This window comes from Aotus nancymaae, unplaced genomic scaffold (genome assembly GCF_030222135.1).
Source record: "Aotus nancymaae isolate 86718 unplaced genomic scaffold, 86718_ANA_hifiasm-v0.15.2.pri h1tg000051l, whole genome shotgun sequence".
Classification (NCBI taxonomy): domain Eukaryota; kingdom Metazoa; phylum Chordata; class Mammalia; order Primates; family Aotidae; genus Aotus; species Aotus nancymaae.
This window is the reverse complement of record NW_026988465.1, coordinates 7,932,749-7,951,866: the sequence shown is the minus strand read 5'-3', so window position 1 is coordinate 7,951,866 and position 19,118 is coordinate 7,932,749. Positions and strand designations below refer to the sequence as shown.

Here is a 19,118-nt window from a genome sequence, read left to right as displayed (position 1 = left end):
CTACCATCAGAGATTACTATAAACAGCTCTATGCACACAAACCAGTAAACCAGGAAGATATGGATAAATTCCTGGACACTCGTACTCTACCAAGACTAAAGCAGGAGGAAGTTAAAACCCTGAATAGACCAATAACAAGGGCTGAAGTAGAGGCAGCAATCAATAGCCTACCAATCAAAAAAAGTCCAGGTCCAGATGGGTTCACAGCCAAATTCTACCAGATGTACAAAGAGGACCTGGTTCCATTCCTTCTGAAACTGTATCAAACAATACAAAAGGAAGGAATCCTCCCTAACTGATTTTATGAGATCAACATCATCCTGATACCAAAACCAGGCAGAGACTCAACTAAAAAAGAAAACTTCAGGCCAATATCCATGATGAACATCGACGCAAAAATCTTCAATAAAATACTGGCAAACCGATTGCAACAGCACATCAAAAAGCTTATCCATCACGATCAAGTAGGCTTCATCCTGGGGATGCAAGGCTGGTTCAACATACGCAAATCCATAAATGTAATCCATCACATAAACGGAACAAAGACAAAAACCACATGATTATCTCAATAGATGCAGAGAAGACCTTTGACAAAATTCAACAGCCCTTCATGCTAAAAACTCTCAATAAACTAGGTATCAACAGAATGTATCATAAAATGATAAAAGCCATTTATGACAAACCAACAGCCAATATCATACTGCATAGGCAAAAGCTGGAAGAATTCCCTTTGAAATCAGGCACTAGACAAGGATGTCCTCTCTCACCACTCCTAATCAATACAGTATTGGAAGATCTAGCCAGAGTAATCAGGCAAGAAAAAGAAATAAAGAGTATTCAATTAGGAAAGGAGGAAGTCAAACTGTCTCTATTTGCAGACGACATGATTGTATATCTAGAAGACCCCACCATCTCAGCCCAACATCTTCTCAAACTGATAAGTAACTTCAGCAAAGTCTCAGAATACAAAATCAATGTGCAGAAATCACAAGCATTCCTAAACACCAATAAAGACTTAAAGAGAGCCGAATCAAGAGCGAACTCCCATTCACAGTTGCTACAAAGAGAATAAAATACCTAGGAATGCAACTAACAAAGGATGTAAAGGACCTCTTCAAGGAGAACTACGAACCACTGCTCAACAAAATAAGAGAGGACACAAACAGATGGAGAAACATTCCATGCTCATGGTTAGGAAGAATCAATATCGTAAAAATGGCCATATTGCCCAAAGTAATCTATAGATTCAACGCTATCCCCATCAAGCTGCCAATGACCTTCTTCACAGAACTGAAAAAAAACACTTTAAACTTCATATGGAATCACAAGAGAGCCCGCATAGCCAAGGCAATCCTAAGCAAATAGAACAAAGCCAGAGGCATCACACTGCCAGACTTCAAACTGTGGTACAAGGCTACAGTAATCAAAACAGCACGGTACTGGTACCAAAACAGAGACATAGACCAATGGAACAGAACAGAGGCCTCAGAAGCAACACCACACATCTACAACCATCTGATCTTTGACAAACCTGATAAAAACAAGCAATGGGGAAAGGACTCCATGTTTAATAAATGGTATTGGGAAAACTGGCTAGCAATGTGCAGAAAGCAGAAACTGGACCCCTACCTGTCACCTTACACTAAAATTAACTCCAGATGGATTAAAGATTTAAACATAAAACCTAACACCATAAAAGCACTAGAAGAAAACATAGGCAAAACCATTCAGAACATAGGCATAGGCAAGGACTTCATGGCTAAAACACCAAAAGCATTGGCAACAAAAGCCAAGATAGACAAATGGGATCTAATTAAACTTCAGAGCTTCTGTGCAGCAGAAGAAACCATCATTCACGCAAACTGGCAACCAATGGAATGGGAAAAAATGTTTGCAATCTACCCATCTGACAAAGGGCTAATATCCAGAATCTACAGAGAACTAAAACAGATATACAGGAAAAAAAAAACCCCATTCAAAAGTGGGTGAAGGATATGAACAGACACTTCTCAAAAGAAGACATATATGAGGCCAACAAACATATGGAAAAAAATGCTCGTCATCACTGGTCATCAGAGAAATGCAAATCAAAACCACATTGAGATACCATCTCATACCAGTTAGAATGGTGATCATTAAAAAATCTGGAGACAATAGATACTGGAGAGGATGAGAAATAGAAACACTTTTACACTGTTGGTGGGAGTGTAAATTCATTCAACCATTGTGGAAGACAGTGTGACAATTTTTCAAGGATCTAGAAATAGAAATTCCATTTCACCCAGCAATCCCATTACTGGGTATATACCCAAAGAACTATAAATCATTCTACTATAAAGACACATGCACACATATGTTCATTGCAGCCCTGTGTACGATAGCAAAGTCCTGGAACCAACCCAAATGCCCATCAATGATAGACTGGACAGGGAAAATGTGGCATATATATGCCATGGAATACTACGCAGCCATAAAAAATGATGAGTTTGGGTCCTTTGTAGGGACTTGGATGAATCTGGAAACCATCATTCTCAGCAAACTGACACAAGAACAGAAAACCAACCACCACATGTTCTCACTCATAGGAGGGTGTTGAACAATGAGAACACATGGACTCAGGGAGAGAAGTATCACACGCTGGGGGCAGTTAGCGGGGGTAGGGGAGAGACAGCGGGGGCTGGGGAGGGATAACATGGGGAGAAATGCCGGATATAGTATACACCTAAAGTAAAATTAAAAAAAAAAAAAAAAGACAAAGAGGGACATTATATGATGGTAAAAGGCCTTTTCCAAAAGAAAAATATCCCAGTCCTAAACATACATGCACCTAACACTGGAGCTCCCAAATTCATAAAACGATTACTAATAGACCTAAGAAATAAGATAGAAGCAACACAATAATAGTGGGGGACTTCAATACTCCACGGACAGCAGTAGACAGGTCATCAAGACAGAAAGCCAACAAAGAAACAATGGATTTAAACTATACCCTGGAACAAATGAACTTAACAGATATATACAGCATGTTCCACCCAACAACTGCAGAATATACATTCTATTCAACAGCACATGGAAACTTTCTCCAAGATAGATAATATAAGAAGACCACAAAATGAGCCTCAATAAATTTTTAAAAACTGAAAATATTATTATGATTATTTTATTTTTTGAGATGGAGTCTTGCTCTGTCACCCAGGCTGGAGTGCAGTAGCACAATCTTGGCTTACTGCAACCTCTGCCTCCCAGGCTCAAGTGATTCTCCTGCCTCAGCCTCCCAAGTAGCTGGGACTACAGTCATGAGCCACCACGCTCATGATTGTATTTTTTGTATTTTTAGTAGAGATAAGGTTTCACCATGTTGGCCAGGCTGGACTTGAACTCCTGAGCTCAGGCGATCTGCCCACCTCAACCTCCCAAAGTGCTGGGATTGCAGGCGTGAGCCACTGCGTGTGGCCTAGAAAACTGAAATTATATCAAGCACTCTCTCAGACCATAGTGGAATAAAACTGGAAATCAACTCCAAAAGGAACCTTCAAACCCATGCAAATACATGGAAATTAAATAATCTCCTCCTGAATCATCATTGGATCAATAACGAAATAAAGATGAAAATTCAAAAATTCTTTTAACTGAGTGTCAATAGTGACACAACCTATCACAACCTCTGGGATACAGAAAAGGCAAGACTACGAGAAAGTTCATAGCCCTAAACACCTACGTCAAAAAATCTGAAACAGCACAAACACACAACCTAAGGTCACACCTCAAGGAACTAGAGAAACAAGAAAAAACCAAACTCAAACCCAGTAGAAGAAATAACCAACATCAGAGCACAACTAGATGAAATTGAAACAAAACAATAAAAAAGATAAATGAAAAAGCTGGTTGTTTAAAAAAGATAAATAAAATTGATAGATCATTAGCAAGACTAACCAAGAAAAGAAGACAGAAAATCCAAATAACCTCACTAAGAAATGAGACAGGAGATATTACAACTGACACCACAGAAATACAAAAGATCATTCAAGGCTTCTATGAACACCTTTACACACATAAACCAGAGAACCTAGAGGAGATGGATAAATTCCTGGAAAGATTCAACCTTCCTAGCTTAAATCAGGAAGAATTAGATAACCCTGAATAGACCAATAACAAGCAGAGAGACTGAAATGGTAATTAAAATATTACCAATACAAAAAAGTCCAGGACCAGACTAATTCGCAGTTGAATTCTACCAGACATTCAAAGAAGAATTGGTACCAATCCTACTGACACTATTCCACAAGATAGAGAAAAAGGGAACCCTCTCTAAATCATTCTGTGAAGCCAGCATCACCCTAATACCAAAAGCAGGAAAGGACATAACCAAAAAAGAAAACTACAGACCAATATCCCTGATGACCATAGATGCTAAAATTCTTTTTTTTTTTTCTTGTTTTTGAGACTGAGTTTCGCTCTTGTTACCCAGGCTGGAGTGCAATGGTGTGATCTCAGCTCACCGCAACCTCCGTCTCCTGGGTTCAGGAATTCTCCTGCCTCAGCCTCCTGAGTAGTTGGGATTACAGGCACGCACCACCATGCCCAGCTAATTTTTTTGTATTTTTAGTAGAGATGGGGTTTCACCATGTTGACCAGGATGGTCTCGTCTTGATCTCTTGACCTCGTGATCCGCCTCAGCCTCCCAAAGTGCTGGGACTACAGGTGTGAGCCACCACGCCCGGCCCTGATGCTAAAATTCTTAACAAAATACTAGCTAACTGAATCTAACAACAAATCAAAAAGATAATCCACCATCAGCAGGTGGGTTTCATACCAGGGATGCAGGAATGATTTAATATATGCAAGTCAATAAATGTGATACACCACATAAACAGAATTAAAAACGAAAATCACATGATCATCTCAATAGATGCAGAAAAAGCATTCAACAAAATCTAGCATCCTTTATGATTAAAACGCTCAGCAAAATCAACATACAAGGAACATACTTAATGAAATAAAAGCCATCTATGACAAGCCCACGCCCCCCCCAACATAATACTGAATGGGGAAAAGTTGAAAGCATTCCCTCTGAGAACTGGAATAAGACAAGGATGCCCACCCTCACCACTCCTGTTCAACACAGTACTGGAAGTCCTAGCCAGAGCAATCAGACAAGAGAAAGAAAGGGCATCCGAATCCGTAAAGAGGAAGTCAAACTGTCTGTTTGCTGATGATATGATTGTATACCTAGAAAACCCTAAAGATTCCTCCAGAAAGCTTCTTAAACCTATAAAAGAATTCAGCAAAGTTTCTGGATACAGAATTGATGTACACAAATCAGTAGCTCTTCTATATACCAATAGCAACCAGGCTGAGAATCAAATCAAGAACTCAACCCCTTTTATAATAGCTGAAAAGCAAACAAACAAACAAAAAACTTCGGGTCATACCTAACCAAGGAGGCAAAAGACCCCTACAAGGAAAACTACAAAACACTGCTGAAAGAAATCATAGATGACACAAACAAATGGAAATACATCCCATGCTCATAAATGGGTAGAATAAATATTGTGAAAATGACCATACTGCCAAAAGCAATCTACAAATACAACACAATTCCCATCAAAATAGCACTATCATTCTTCACAGAATTAGAAAAAAATCCCAAAATTCATAAAACCAAAAAAGAGCCCACATAGCCAAAGCAAGACTAAGCAAAAAGAACAAATCTGGAGGCATCACAATACCTGATTTCAAACTATACTTTAAGGCCATAGTCACCCAAACAGCATGGTGCTGGTATAAAAACAGGCACATAGACCAATGGAACAGAATAGAGAACCCAGAAATAAACCCAAATACATACAACCAACTGATCTTCGACAAAGCAAACGGAAACCTGAAGTAGGGAAAGGACACCATTTTCAACAAATGGCGCTGGGGGCATCGGCAAGCCACATGTAGGAGAATGAAACTGCATCCTCATCTCTCACCTTATATAAAAATTAACTCAAGATGGATTAAGGACTTAAATCTAAAACCTAAAACTATAAAAATTCTAGAAATAATATTGGAAAACTCCACATAGACACTGGCTTAGGCAAGGATCTCATGACAAAAAACCCAAAAGCAAATGCAATAAAAACAAAGATAAACAGCTGGGACTTAATCAAACTAAAGAGCTTTTGCACGGCAAAAGGAGCAGTCAGCGGAGTAAACGGACAACCCACAGAGTAGGAGAAAATCTTCACAATCTACACATCTGACAAAGGACTAATATCCAGAATCTACGATGAACTCAAACAATTCACCAAGAAAAAACCAAACAATCCCATCAAAAAGTGGGCTAAGGACATGAATGGACAATTCTCAAAAGAAGATACACAAATGGCCAACAAACATAAAAAAAATGCTAAACATCACTAATGACCAGGGAAATACAAATAAAAATCTCTGATCTGCAAAGCCCTTGATCCTAACCACTAGTTACAAAAGAGTCTGGCAATCCATCTCCGTAGAGGGGGGCGGGGACCTTCATTTCCTGATAGCCATGTCCCTTCTTGCTAGATGTCTTCCTTACTGTCCACAGTTTACTACCTGTTTTTCCAGGTTTATCAAGAGAGGAACCTAGGATGATGTGTTCTCCTCTCCCCATCAGACTCTTTTCAAACCAAACCACCAGTTTTGGGAAAAGCATTGTTAACTGATTGCTGGATCATATGGTAGTTCTACTTTTAATTTTATGAGGATCTATAAACATTTAAAAAATGAGAAAACTATACAAGTAATTTAATCCCAAGGTCACAAAGCACAGAAGTCACAAACCTGTGACAGCAAGCCTCCTATCATACTACACAGCCTTCCTACCTCAAGGCATAATCAAAATACGCCTGAGAATTAACTAAACACACACACTGCAAATGCAACAGAAACAATACTTGGAACTGGACGTGAGTTGTTTACATGTATCATATTACCTATTATGCTGAAATTCATCACTGCTTCCTTCGGAAGTCTCACTGAGTCCCATAGAGCACCCTTGGGAAAATAAATAAGTGAAATTCATGAGCTCAAAACACATACTTACATAAAAATGATCCCTAAAGGCTTAGTTCTAACCAGGAATCGAGCATCATTACCTCAGCATTGTCTATATAAAAAGTGACACTCTGACTTCCTAGGTTGAAGTCGATCCAAAATTTCTCTAAGCTTTCATCCTCTGGTTTTCTCATCTGTAAGAGATCATTTCAGCATGAATTATACACTCAAAAATCATGCTACAGGGTCAGATAAACATTATTCCCTTAGAAATAGAATTTGTGCTTTTCCTGGAACAGTATTATCCTAACATTTACAGGCCCTCTCTTTATTGACTGACTCCTTTGTGCAAAACGGAATAATCTCAGTTTTATAGAACGCAGTCATTTCCCCTCACCCCTCCAAAAATCCCACTATCCTTAGCATATTTAATAGATATTTAAATGTGTCACATGATTCTATCCATGCAATTTCTTTTCTAGTGAAAATCACAGAGAAAACAGTTCTATGTTGAATCAGTAACAATCCACACTACATATGGATGGAAACTTCTAGAGAAGGAGATACTGTGACCAAACATGAGTGATTTGCCGTCTACCTTCCATCCATTAAAGCCAAGACTTGAAGACTTCAAATTTCCTTCATTTTAATTATTATGAAATCAATATATGTTTACAGTTAAAACAGAGGAAAAAAATTCTAACAGTATGGTATTTATAAAAACAGTAAACATCTTCTCTACCCCTCAGCTTTTCATAGGTACCTTTCCATAGGCACCATTAACAATGCCTTCGTTTCCTCCCAGATGTTTTCTAGACATATATCAAGAAATATATATAAAGATATTATTTCCCAACAATAGATAAAACACTAGACTTACTTTTCTACAATCTGATTTTCCAATAAGTTGTACTTCTTGGACATCTTTCCTTTGCATCGTATACGTCTATCTTTTAATAGCTACAGAGGTGAATGAGGACTTTCACCCACAATACATGTTCCTGGAAGCTAGTGTGAGGGTCAGTGTAAGGGCCCTAACGGAAGTGAATGGAAATTTGGATGTCACAGAAAGAAGGAAAACCAAGCAGACAGCACAATCCTCAGACAACCAGAGGGAAAATACACAGAATTGAGACACAGGAATCAGCCTACCAGAATCAGTTCTAGAGAGAAAGAATGTGCAGTGTAGCCAGGAATTGACAGCTTAGCTCAGAGAGGCCAAGAAGGGGACTCCAGACTCAAAGCAATGATGAAAGAGGACATTCTGAAGACCAGGTCCAAGAAACCCGAACAAAGTAAAGGTCCAAGACCTATAAATATTTTAGCCTGAAACTGAGATACTGTAGGATGAGGCTCTTTTATATGAAGGACCTCGTTCCTCTAGAAACCAAATTGTGGGGGTGGGAGAAGAAACTGGTCAACCTTGGACTATAAAGTGCAAGGTAGAATGAGCTAGAGAGAAAGGAAAGTGGCCTCCAGTGTTGCGAGTGAGAGGGAAAGGCATAAACTAGAAGGAAAGAAGCAAGGAAATCATCCTTTTTACCCCAGTCGAGGCATGAATTATGTCACCCATGAATAGGGTAAAATGAGGCAAGCTTCCTGTAACTGTCCTCATGTATACAGTATAGACCCTCAAATTCCTTTTTCCAGTAGTAATAGTAGAGCCCTTAAACTTACTGGGAATGCATTCTGGTTAGGGTACGGTACGATCAGTTTGAGAACTGATGTCACTAGAAGGAGAAGTTAGCATCCTTTTTAAAATGCCCTTTGGAGTTATGAGAGCAGAAGTCTAACCTAACCATATAAACCTAACCACTGGTTTCACTGCACACCACCCTCAGGATCTCCAAAAGAGAGGAACATACCTCATGCTCATCAGCAAAAGCAGCGATACACGGAAATGAATACACCCTGCAAAATATCTCACAATTAAAAAGGAAAATATGGATGAACCTTAAACACATCCACAAACGTTCTGCAACAAGCACTTCTAACTAGAGTCTGCCATTAGGTCTCCTGGTACAGAGTACGGTAACGGGTTTCAAGCCTGCAAATGGAGATCTACTATGGGTAGATTTCAAATCTCCATCTGGCAGTCAGTAAGCCAAGTTTACTAGTACTGTATCTCAACCCAGTTACTCGGCCAGATTCCCAAACGAAAGGAGTGAATTTAGCAAATATTGTCTGACCAAGGACTTAGCTATTCATGATACAACTACCTCCAGCAACCTCAAGTCAGGAAATTGTTCTTCATAAAATCTATGGACTCTCTAAAGAATGTATGATTTTAAAATACCCCAAGTCACAAATAGAATAAAACAGAGTTTTTCTTTTTTCTTTTTTTTGAGATGGAGTCTCGCTCTGTCACCCAGGCTGGAGTGCAGTGGCGTGATCTCGGTCATTGCAACCTCTGCCTCCCGGGTTTAAGCCATTCTCCTGCCTCAGCCTCCTGAATAACTGGGATTACAGGTACTAATTTGTTTTGTATTTTTTTTGTATTGTTAGTAGAGATGGGGTTTCACCATGTTGATCAGGCTGGTCTTGAACTCCTTACCTCGTGATCTGCCTTCCTCAGCCTCCTAAAGTGCTGGGATTACAGATGTGAGCCACCACTCCCGGCCGATAGAGATAATTTTTAAACACCCTGCAACAAGCCACTAGGCAGAAAGGGTTTGATACTCTCAAGTTGCTACTCAAGGGACAACTGAGTATGCTCTGTAATGACGTACCCAATATTCTCTCCAAACAGACCCTAAACTGTTCTTTTAAAATATTAGACGTTTTCAGAACACAACTAGTCAATAATGCTCAGAGACACAACTTACCTTCTTTGGTCACCAAGTCTGTTGTTTAGGTGATTGAGAAAACGTCTACTGTCCTTCAAAGCAAATGATATAAAATCTTTTATTTAAAAAAAAATCAAGATGTCTTAGTTAATACAACCTTAGCATATAGAGGCCAGTGTTTGCTTCTAAATGTCCAGGATGCAGTCACATCAATGAGGCTTTACAAGGATTTGTTATTACATGTTAACAATACTTTATGCCACCAAGAGGAGGCTCCAGGATCATGTTTCCAGAAGAAACCTCTGCTCCCTGCAGCCATTAGATTTTCAGCTGAGGAATACACTCAGGTCTTCAAAAGATAAATCCTGGTTATGTTTCACTGGGTCAGAAGAGTAAGCAAGATAAATACATCTTACTGATGACCTAGGTTACAAGATTCAACCAACCCATTGGGCACCCACCTCCCTAACACCTGCACAGCACAAACCAACCACAAACCTATAAAATGTATCAACTTTGGGTTGATCTGGGTGTGTTATCTACTGCCAATTTTCCTTTTCGGGAGTTCTCTGCCCCATTCCCTTCTCTGTTCTCCTCCCTTCTCCTAGCATATGTTCTAAGAACAAAGACTATTATTAGAGTTCTCCTAACCAACAGCTCTCAGGAAGAAATTTGTTACCCCAACACTCAAAAAACAAAGAGACACAGATCCAAGTTTTTGTTCTGTTTTGTTAGCAAGAATTGGCTGTTGGAGTCAGCCTTCCTTATGCTCCTGATGTACCATTCAGCAGTAAAGAGACATCAGCAGTGTGAGCCTTTCATGTAAAAGCAATTCAATTGAGAATTTGATAGCTCTGGAGAAGGAAATGATTTTAGAAACAAGAAAATTACACTGCTCTATTTTCATCAAATTTCCCTGCAAATGAGAAATGAAAAAGAGCAGAAAGGAAATTAACATGTGAATGCCTACAACAGCCCTGGACCTTTCAGTTTCCCTCACTGAGTTCTCATGACTTTGAGGTGGGCTTTAGTCCCATTTTACAGATGAGGTCACTCAGGCTTCGCAAGTCAACTACCTTGTCAAAATGTGGACATCCCAATAAATTGGAGAGGTGAGGCTCAAACTCGAGGCTCAACCCCAATTTGGAATAGCCCCAAAGCTCATGGTCTTTCCATTGAGATTATACAAAATATAATGGCTAATTACTATATGCAGTATATGACAATAGGCTTAGAGTCTGAGGAAATAGAAAGGTCCATAGTTAATAAAAATCCTGGATACATAGCAATTTTGACCAGAAAGGTTTTGTCAACATGAGTACCGTTATTAAGAATTTTGCCTTTTCCTACAACAGTCTAACCCCCATTTTTTTTTTTTTTTTTTTTTTTAGACAGAGTCTCGCTCTGTCACCCAGGCTGGCGTGCATGATCTCAGCTCACTGCAATCTCTGCCTCCCAGGTTCAAGCAATTCTCCTGCCTCAGCCTCCTGAGTAGCTGGGATTACTTGGCACGAGCCACCACACCTGGCTAATTTTCGTATTTTTTGTAGAGACGCAGTTTCACCACATCAGTCAGGCTGGTCTCAGACTCCTGACATCATGATCAGCCCACCTCGGCCTTCCAAAGTGCTGAGATTACTGACAGGAGCCACTGCACCTGGCCCCTAACCCTCATTTTTAAAACTTTTTAAAAGAAGAGGGAAAATGTTTTAGCTATTTTAGGATGAAGGTTAATACCCAACAAAGCCATAAGCTTTTTTTTTTTTGTGAGGCTTGAGGACACAATTACAAGAAGCCCAGGTTTCAGAGATGACACTGAAAAGTACTGTTTCTCCAAATGGCAGAGGCCAGATGGCTCAGAACACAACCACCCCATAATATTCCTCTGCCAGGCTATGTCCATCTCAGCCTCCTGCCATCACAGCAGCTGCCTTCTGCAAGACAAAAATGCCCTAATTTCTTCTTCAATTCTCCCTATCCTTCAAGGTCCATTGAAAACTGCTCACCCTTGCAAGACATCTTTTTTAACTGGATCCATCAAATTCACCTAGTTCTGTCTCCTAAAAAGAAGTCCTGGCCAGGAACTCATGCCTATAATTCCAGCACTTTGGGAGGCCAAGGTGGGTGGATCGCCTGAGGTCAGGAGTTCGAGATCAGACTGGCCATCATGGCTAAATCCGGTCTCTACTAAAAATAAAACATTAGCTAGGTGTGGTGGCAGGCACCTGTAATCCCAGCTACTCAGGAGGCTGAGGCAGGAGAATCACTTGAACCCAGGAGGCAGAGGTTGCAGTGAGCTGAGATTGCACCACTGTACTCCAGCCTGGGCAACAGAATAAGATTCTGTCTGAAAAAAAAAAAAAAAAAAAAAAAAAAAAAGTCCTATCTGTATCCCCACATCTAGCTCACAAATACTCTGTTCGTATTGCCTTCAAATAGTTTACCTTAAGTGGGAAACAAGAAGTTTAAGAATAGCAATGCAATCACACTTGAGAAAAAAAATCCTCCCCTAAGCCCAACGCACAGCAAAGTTCTGAAAGGGTGCTTAATAAGTATTGGCTAAACAGAAATTTGCATGACCAGGAATCTCACCGTCTCAAATTCTCGACCCTTAATTTCTTTGAAAGCTTCAGCAATGACTTCATCATCAAACCATTTATGGACAAGGTCATCCCTTGAATTTTTAATCGTCAGTCTACACAGCGCTTCAGTAATAGCAACCTGCTGGTCATAATCTAGAGATTAAAAACATGGTAGACATAGATAATTCTGGGCACAAAGCAAAAGAAAAAATGAGTTCTAGAGTTAGCGTTTGCTCTAAGAAACTCCACCTGAGAAGCCCAGCATTGTATCTTAGAGGTATCCACAGCAAGATGCATCCTAGAGTAACCAGAATTTTTTTTTTTTTTTTTTTGAGAGAGTGAGTCTCACTCTGTCACCCTGGAGGGCAGTGGTGGCTGGAGTGTGGTGGCCCAATCTCAACTCACTGCAACCTTTGCCTCCTGGGTTCAAGTGATTCTCCTGCCTCAGTCTCCCAAGAAGCTGGAATTACAGGCATGTGTCACCATGCCTAGGTAATTTTTATATTTTTAGTACAGACAGGGTTTTGCCATGTTGGTCAGGCTGGTCTTGAACTTCTGGGTTCAAGCAATCTGCCTACCTCGGCCTTCCAAAGTGCTGGGATTATAGGTGTGAGCAACCACGCCCAGCCAGAACTGAATCATTTAAATTTAATATTTAAGAAATACAATAAAAATCTAAACAAGAGGTTGACATATAACAATTTTTAAATAAATATTTATGGGTGTTATATTTTAGATATGTTAGAATAGTCATCCAAAGCAAATCATCCAACAGCCTTAAAAATGTTTCTACTGGCCAGGCATAGTGGCTCATGCCTGTAATCCCAGCACTTTGGGAGGCCGAGGCGGGTGGATCACCTGAGGTCAGGAGTTTGAGACCAGTCTGGCCAACATGGCGAAACCTCGTCTCTACTAAAAATACAAAAATTAGCCAGGAGTGGTGGTGGGCACCTGTAATCCCAGCTACTTGGGAGGCTGAGGCAGGAAAATCACTTGAACCCGGGAGGCGGAGGTTGCAGTGAGCCAAGATCACACCATTGCACTCTAGCCTGGGCAACAAGAGAAAACTCCATCTCAAAAAAAAAAAAAGTTTCTACTACAAAACAAAATCCCAAAATAACTTGTAGTATTTCACAGCAAATAAACTAAAACTACATGTAGTAACATGTTTAAATTTTATCACGGCCCAGTAGAATGGCATTTATAGAATGCTTCTAAAATCTGCAAAATAATAATGTCTGTTGTTTACGGATCTACAGAGTAAAAGTAGAAAAATATGCTTGGGAACAAAATCAAATCTAAGTCACGGAGAGGGAAATGATACGAGGAACATGGACACAGGGGACTTTATCCATGACACTGATCATCTTTAATTTAAAAACAGACTTGAAGCTAATGTGTCAAAATGCTAAATTTTGCCAAAGCTGGCTGGTGAGTAAATGAGTATTCACCAATTATTCTATACAGTTTTCAGCATGCTAAAATCTCTCAAAATAAATTTAGAATAAAACCTTAATTCCTATCTTCAATTTGACCATAATTTATTCTCTGTAGTCCCAAGATGCTCATAAAACCCCCAGTGTCCAATATTTAATATTCTAATATTTAAAATTCTAAATGTTTCTTACCACCCACAGTCAACAGTGTCCTTGCAAGGTCTTCCCTGAAACATTTAGATAAATCACATTTAACTGAAGTAAACATCAAGAGGTAAAACTTCATTATACTAGCATTAAATTTTAAAACCAAAATATATGTTTCTGAACCTATTTCAAATTCAGCATCAGAATTTCCTTAATGTCAATAATACAGATTTATGAACAAACCGTCTCAAGTTTACATATTAATGACCTAGGTGTTATTTTATAAAAAGCTAGAACTACTATATACACTCTGAGGTTCTGTTTTCCCTCTTGCAAAGGGAATTCAATTTGATGATCTCTGAGGGTTCATCAAATTAATTCTGGAGTTTTCTAATCACCTCACCAACGTGTGAGGGCATACATCCTTTTACATAGTTTGATACCTGCAAGAAATGATAGACAATGCTTCTTTCCCATGATCTGCTTGATCTGATTTTAAAAACTAATTTAGAGATGTAATAGGATGAAGTTATTACATTATTGTAACTAATGCAGACTCTTGTATATTCACTTAGAATTTCAAATAAATGCTAACAAGTGTTGAGTCAATCTTTTTTTTTTTTTTTTTGAGACTGAGTCTGGCTCTCTCACCCAGGCTGGAGTGCAATGGCACAATCTCGACTCACTGCAACCTCTGCCTCCCAGGGTCAAGTGATTCTCCTGCCTCAGCCTCCCAAGTAGCTGGGATTACAGGTGCCCGCCACTATACCCAGCTAATGTTTTGTATTTTTAATAGAGATGGGGTTTCACCATATTGGTCAGGCTGGTCTCGAACTCCTGACCTCAAGTGATTCACCCGCCTTGGCCTCCCAAAGTCCTGAGATTACAGGCGTGAGCCACTATGCCCGGCTGAGTCGATCTTCTTTTAATGCCTGAAATAACTCCTATTTTAAAGAACAGATTTGTTGAGAAACCTTGTGATAGTTCAGTCTCTTATAAGGAGATTGACTTGTTACTATTAAATAGAAGCCAGAAAACAGTACCACTGAGCAAAATTAATTCTGCTTAATTTTATGCTTGCAGGTTTTACCTTTGAAGTCCAGAACATTCCAGACTTTCTAGATCACACAGACAATAAGGTAGTGTGTTCAAAGATTAGTTTGAAAACTTAGGAGAAAACATGAGATCAGCTGCTCTCTAAACCTAAATACACCACTAAGAGTAGTGATTTCAGGAATGTATTAAATAATAATTTGTTTAGGAAAAATGCAGTGTAAAAACTACATCCTGAAAAGACTAAATGGACAAACACGATGGCAGTGAGTTCCATGCTCACCAATTACCCATTCAGGCCCTACACTGTGGCCACATACATGTAAATATGTGCCACAATGATGTCCTCCATGCTGGCTGGTGGTTGGCGCAGTCACAGGTTCAGTTCCAACTTCAAACCAGAGTGCTGGTTTTTTTGTTTCTATGGTCACACATTACAACCTTACCTCCAAATCTCACATTCCAAGACCCATGCAACAGTTTGGGTCACCAGAAAAAACAAAAAAATCTATCACTTGAAAAGCAATCAAAATTTGGCTGGGTGCAGTAGCTCACGCCTGTAATCCCAGCACTTTGGGAGGCCGAGGCAATTGGACCACCTGAGGTCACAAGTTCGAGAGCAGACTGGTCAACATGGTAAAACCCCGTCTCTACTAAAAATACAAAATTAGCAGGGCATGGTGCGTGCCTGTAATCCCAGCTACTCAGGAGGCTGAGGCAGGAGAACTGCTTGAACCTGGGAAGCAGAGATTTTGGTGAGCTGAGATCATGCCACTGCACTCCAACCTGGGCAACAAGAGCAAAACTCTGTCTCAAAAAAAAAAAAAAAAAAGAAAAAAGAAAAGCAATAAAAATTCCATGCCCTATTAGTGTAGCTACTGGAAACCTTGGGGCACTTACTCTTTAGCAGATAACGTGCTAATCACTTTAAATGGATTGCTTGATTTAACCTTCACAGTAACTCTATCAAGTAGGTATTACTTTGACTCCATTTTACAGGCAAACAAATTGAGGTATGATGAAGTTAGGGCTGTGCTCCTAGACAACCGGCAAAAGTGGCAAGACTAGGATTTGAAGTCAAGCAGTTCGGCTCTACGGTATGCACTCTTAACATTCTCCCATGACTCACTAATTTAGTTCACATTCACAATGAAAAAATATAGCCTAAGAAAGCATTGTGCCTCAAAACTTTGATGCAAAAAGAAAAAAAACAAACAAAATTCAAAATATTAAAAAGGAAAAATCAGCAGGTCGCAGTGGCTCACGCCTGTAATCCTAGCACTTTGAGAGGCCAAGGCGAGCGGATCAGGAGGTCAGGAGTTCAAGACCAGCCTAGCCAACACGGTGAAACCCCATCTCTACTAAAAATACAAAAATTAGCCAGGCATGGTGGTAGGCACCTGTAATCCCATCCGGGAGGCTGAGGCAAGAGAATCGGTTGAACCCGGGAGGCAGAGGTTGCAGTGAGCTGAGACTACGCCATCACACTCCAGCCTGGACAACAGAGTGAGATTCCGCTTCAAAAAAAAAAAGAAAAGGAAAAATCTAGCCATGTCTTTTTACCTCAGCCCCTCTTTATCACCTAGCATAGTGCCTGACACGTAATAGGTGCACAAAGCACTTAATGAAGAGAGAAAGGGCATAATCAGGTCTAAAGAGAACCAAGATTGAAGTCGTACAATCATGAGGGATTTTACCCTTCCTACAGCACATGAATTATACAAAGCCACTTACATAAGATGACACATGCCTTCTGACAAAGGGAATTTTTTTCTCTCTTCCTGAGGTACAGCATGCAAAATGCAGTTAAAAGTCTTCAAGGCCTTTTTGGAATTGAGAAGGCATTACATGGGGAAGAAACAAAACAGAGACCTATGTACAATCTTCTCTAAGGTTTCCAGAGCTGCTGTTACCTGTTTTGTTATCTGCAACTCACCTCCTGTTGAATCAAATGGTTTACAGTCTTTTCTGTCACCAGGAATCCTAAGCTAAGTAGGAAGGAATCCAACATTTGAATTTTCCCTGAAAGTATAATTTCAAAGAATCAAACTTATGTTTCAAAGAGTAAGAAAATGACTCCTACACACGGTCACAGCTTTTGGTTGTTTGAGGATGTCCTTCTGGCTTTAATACAATGTAACTCACCTTGCAGGCTATGCCCTTACAATCCTGTTGCCTTCTGGTATTAAGGGTTGTGAGCATGTGCACACATGCATACACACCGTTTTTTTTTTTTTTTTTTCTGAGATGGAGTCTTGCCCTGTTGTCCAGGCTGGAGTGCAGTGGCACGATCTCTGCTCACTGCAACCTCCACCTCCCAGGTTCAAGCAGTTCTCCTGCTTCAGCCTCCTGAGTAGCTGGGACAGCAGGCTCGTGCCACCACGCCCAGCTAATTTTTTGTATCTTTAGTAGAGATGGGGTTTCACCGTGTTAGCCAGGATGGTCTCCATCTCCTACCTCGACACACATTTATTTTACATGGTTCTTGATGACTTATTTTGAAACCAAATATTACTTTAGCTCAGGAAAATTAATTCTTTGATACTTTTATTACATCAGACTTTCTCAACTTTGGTAATATTGACATTTCGAGCCAGGTAATTCTTCTAAGAAGAACTTGAGAACTGCTGTCAAAATGCAGGAGAAAAACGAGTGAGGGAAAAATGCACATGAAGATAAAATCAAAGATGTGACAGATAATCTTACAAAGAGGAAAGAGAAAGTAACTGTAATGGACTTCTTGGTGGCCTCCCCACCATCCTTCCCCCCTCCTCTGTTATGGAGCATTTGTGCTATGTGGGTGAGACCCATCAGTTCTAGGGGTAAATCCTGACTGGCTTAAACTAGGCAGAGGCAGCCCATTTATCTTTTCATAGTGACTGGTTCATTTGGAGGGCAGGACATCCAATCAGAGGAAAGCTAGGGCTTTTGTTTTCTGGTTGAAGGAAGTGAACCTTTCTCCCCAAGACGTGAACCCGGAAACATAAAGTTCTGGTTGCAACTACCAAGGGAAACCACCTTGAGAGCAAGGACTAGACTCTGAGAACGCCAGAACTGAAAGAGCTGTAGAGACGGAGTGGAGCCACTCCATTTCCAAACTGCCCGCCTCTGGACTTTTTAGTTCCTTGAGCCAGTAAATTGTCTTTATCATTTAAGCCTATTTGAACTAGATCTTCTGTTAAACATATCCAAAGCACTCTACCTCAGTAGCTGTCAACTAGAGATGATTTTACCCCACGGGGGACACTCCGCAATGTCTGGAGATGTTTTTGGCTGTCATGACTTGGGGGTGAATGCTGTTGGCATTTAGAGGGTAGAGGCCAGGGATGCCGCCAAACACCCTCTGATGTACATGATAGCAGCCATGACAAAGAATTACCTGGTTCAAGATGTCTATATTGCCAAAATTGAGGAACTCTGTTGTAATAAAAGTATCAAAGAATGAATTTTCCTGAGCTAAAGTAAGATTTGGCTTCAAAATAAGTCACCAAGAACCATGTAAAATAAACATGCTTTCAACCCTTAATATCAGAAGATAATGCAACAGGATTGTAAGGGACATAGCCTGCAAAGTGAGAGTAGCATTGTATAAAAGCCAGAAAGACATCTTCAAACGATGAAAAGCTCTGACCATGTCCCTCCCCACACCCTAATAATACTCTTACGTTTATTTAACACATTCAGTTTGTTGTCTTACACAAAGAAAAAATAATTTTGATATTAGTACTTAAGAGTAACTACCAGTAAAATAAAAGTAGGACATAAGCCATTCAAATCACGAGAGACAAACTGAAAGTCAGTCATAATCCACAGAGCAGAACACAAACAAAAGAATCATAAAAAATCAGTAAGAAGACGTAAGTTTCAGAACAAAAAGGGAGGAGTGATTAATTTTGTCAATTGCAGAAGGAGGTGGGAAGAAATTCAGTAAAAAATATTTCTTATAATCCCAGCACTTTGGGAGGCCGAGGCGGGTGGATCACGAGGTCAAGAGGTTGAGACCATCCTGGTCAACATGGTGAAACCCGGTCTCTACTAATACAAAAAATTAGCTGGGCATGGTGGCGCGTGCCTGTAATCCCAGCTACTCAGGA

At 40.0% G+C, this 19,118-nt stretch overlaps 1 protein-coding gene across 1 annotated transcript in view; it reads right to left on the bottom strand.

The window, feature by feature from the left end:
• Window positions 1–19,118, bottom strand: part of SYCP2L (synaptonemal complex protein 2 like) — a 159,546-nt gene that overhangs the window by 126,250 nt on the left and 14,178 nt on the right. Inside the window, exons 7-14 of the mRNA XM_021672656.2 lie at window positions 16,961–17,046; window positions 16,759–16,847; window positions 14,017–14,051; window positions 12,399–12,541; window positions 9,846–9,898; window positions 8,886–8,931; window positions 7,122–7,214; window positions 6,960–7,020 (exon numbers count right to left, since the gene is read on the bottom strand). Of these exons, the coding sequence (XP_021528331.2) occupies window positions 6,960–7,020; window positions 7,122–7,214; window positions 8,886–8,931; window positions 9,846–9,898; window positions 12,399–12,541; window positions 14,017–14,051; window positions 16,759–16,847; window positions 16,961–17,046 (606 nt within the window). The remainder of the gene's footprint in view (window positions 1–6,959; window positions 7,021–7,121; window positions 7,215–8,885; window positions 8,932–9,845; window positions 9,899–12,398; window positions 12,542–14,016; window positions 14,052–16,758; window positions 16,848–16,960; window positions 17,047–19,118) is intronic.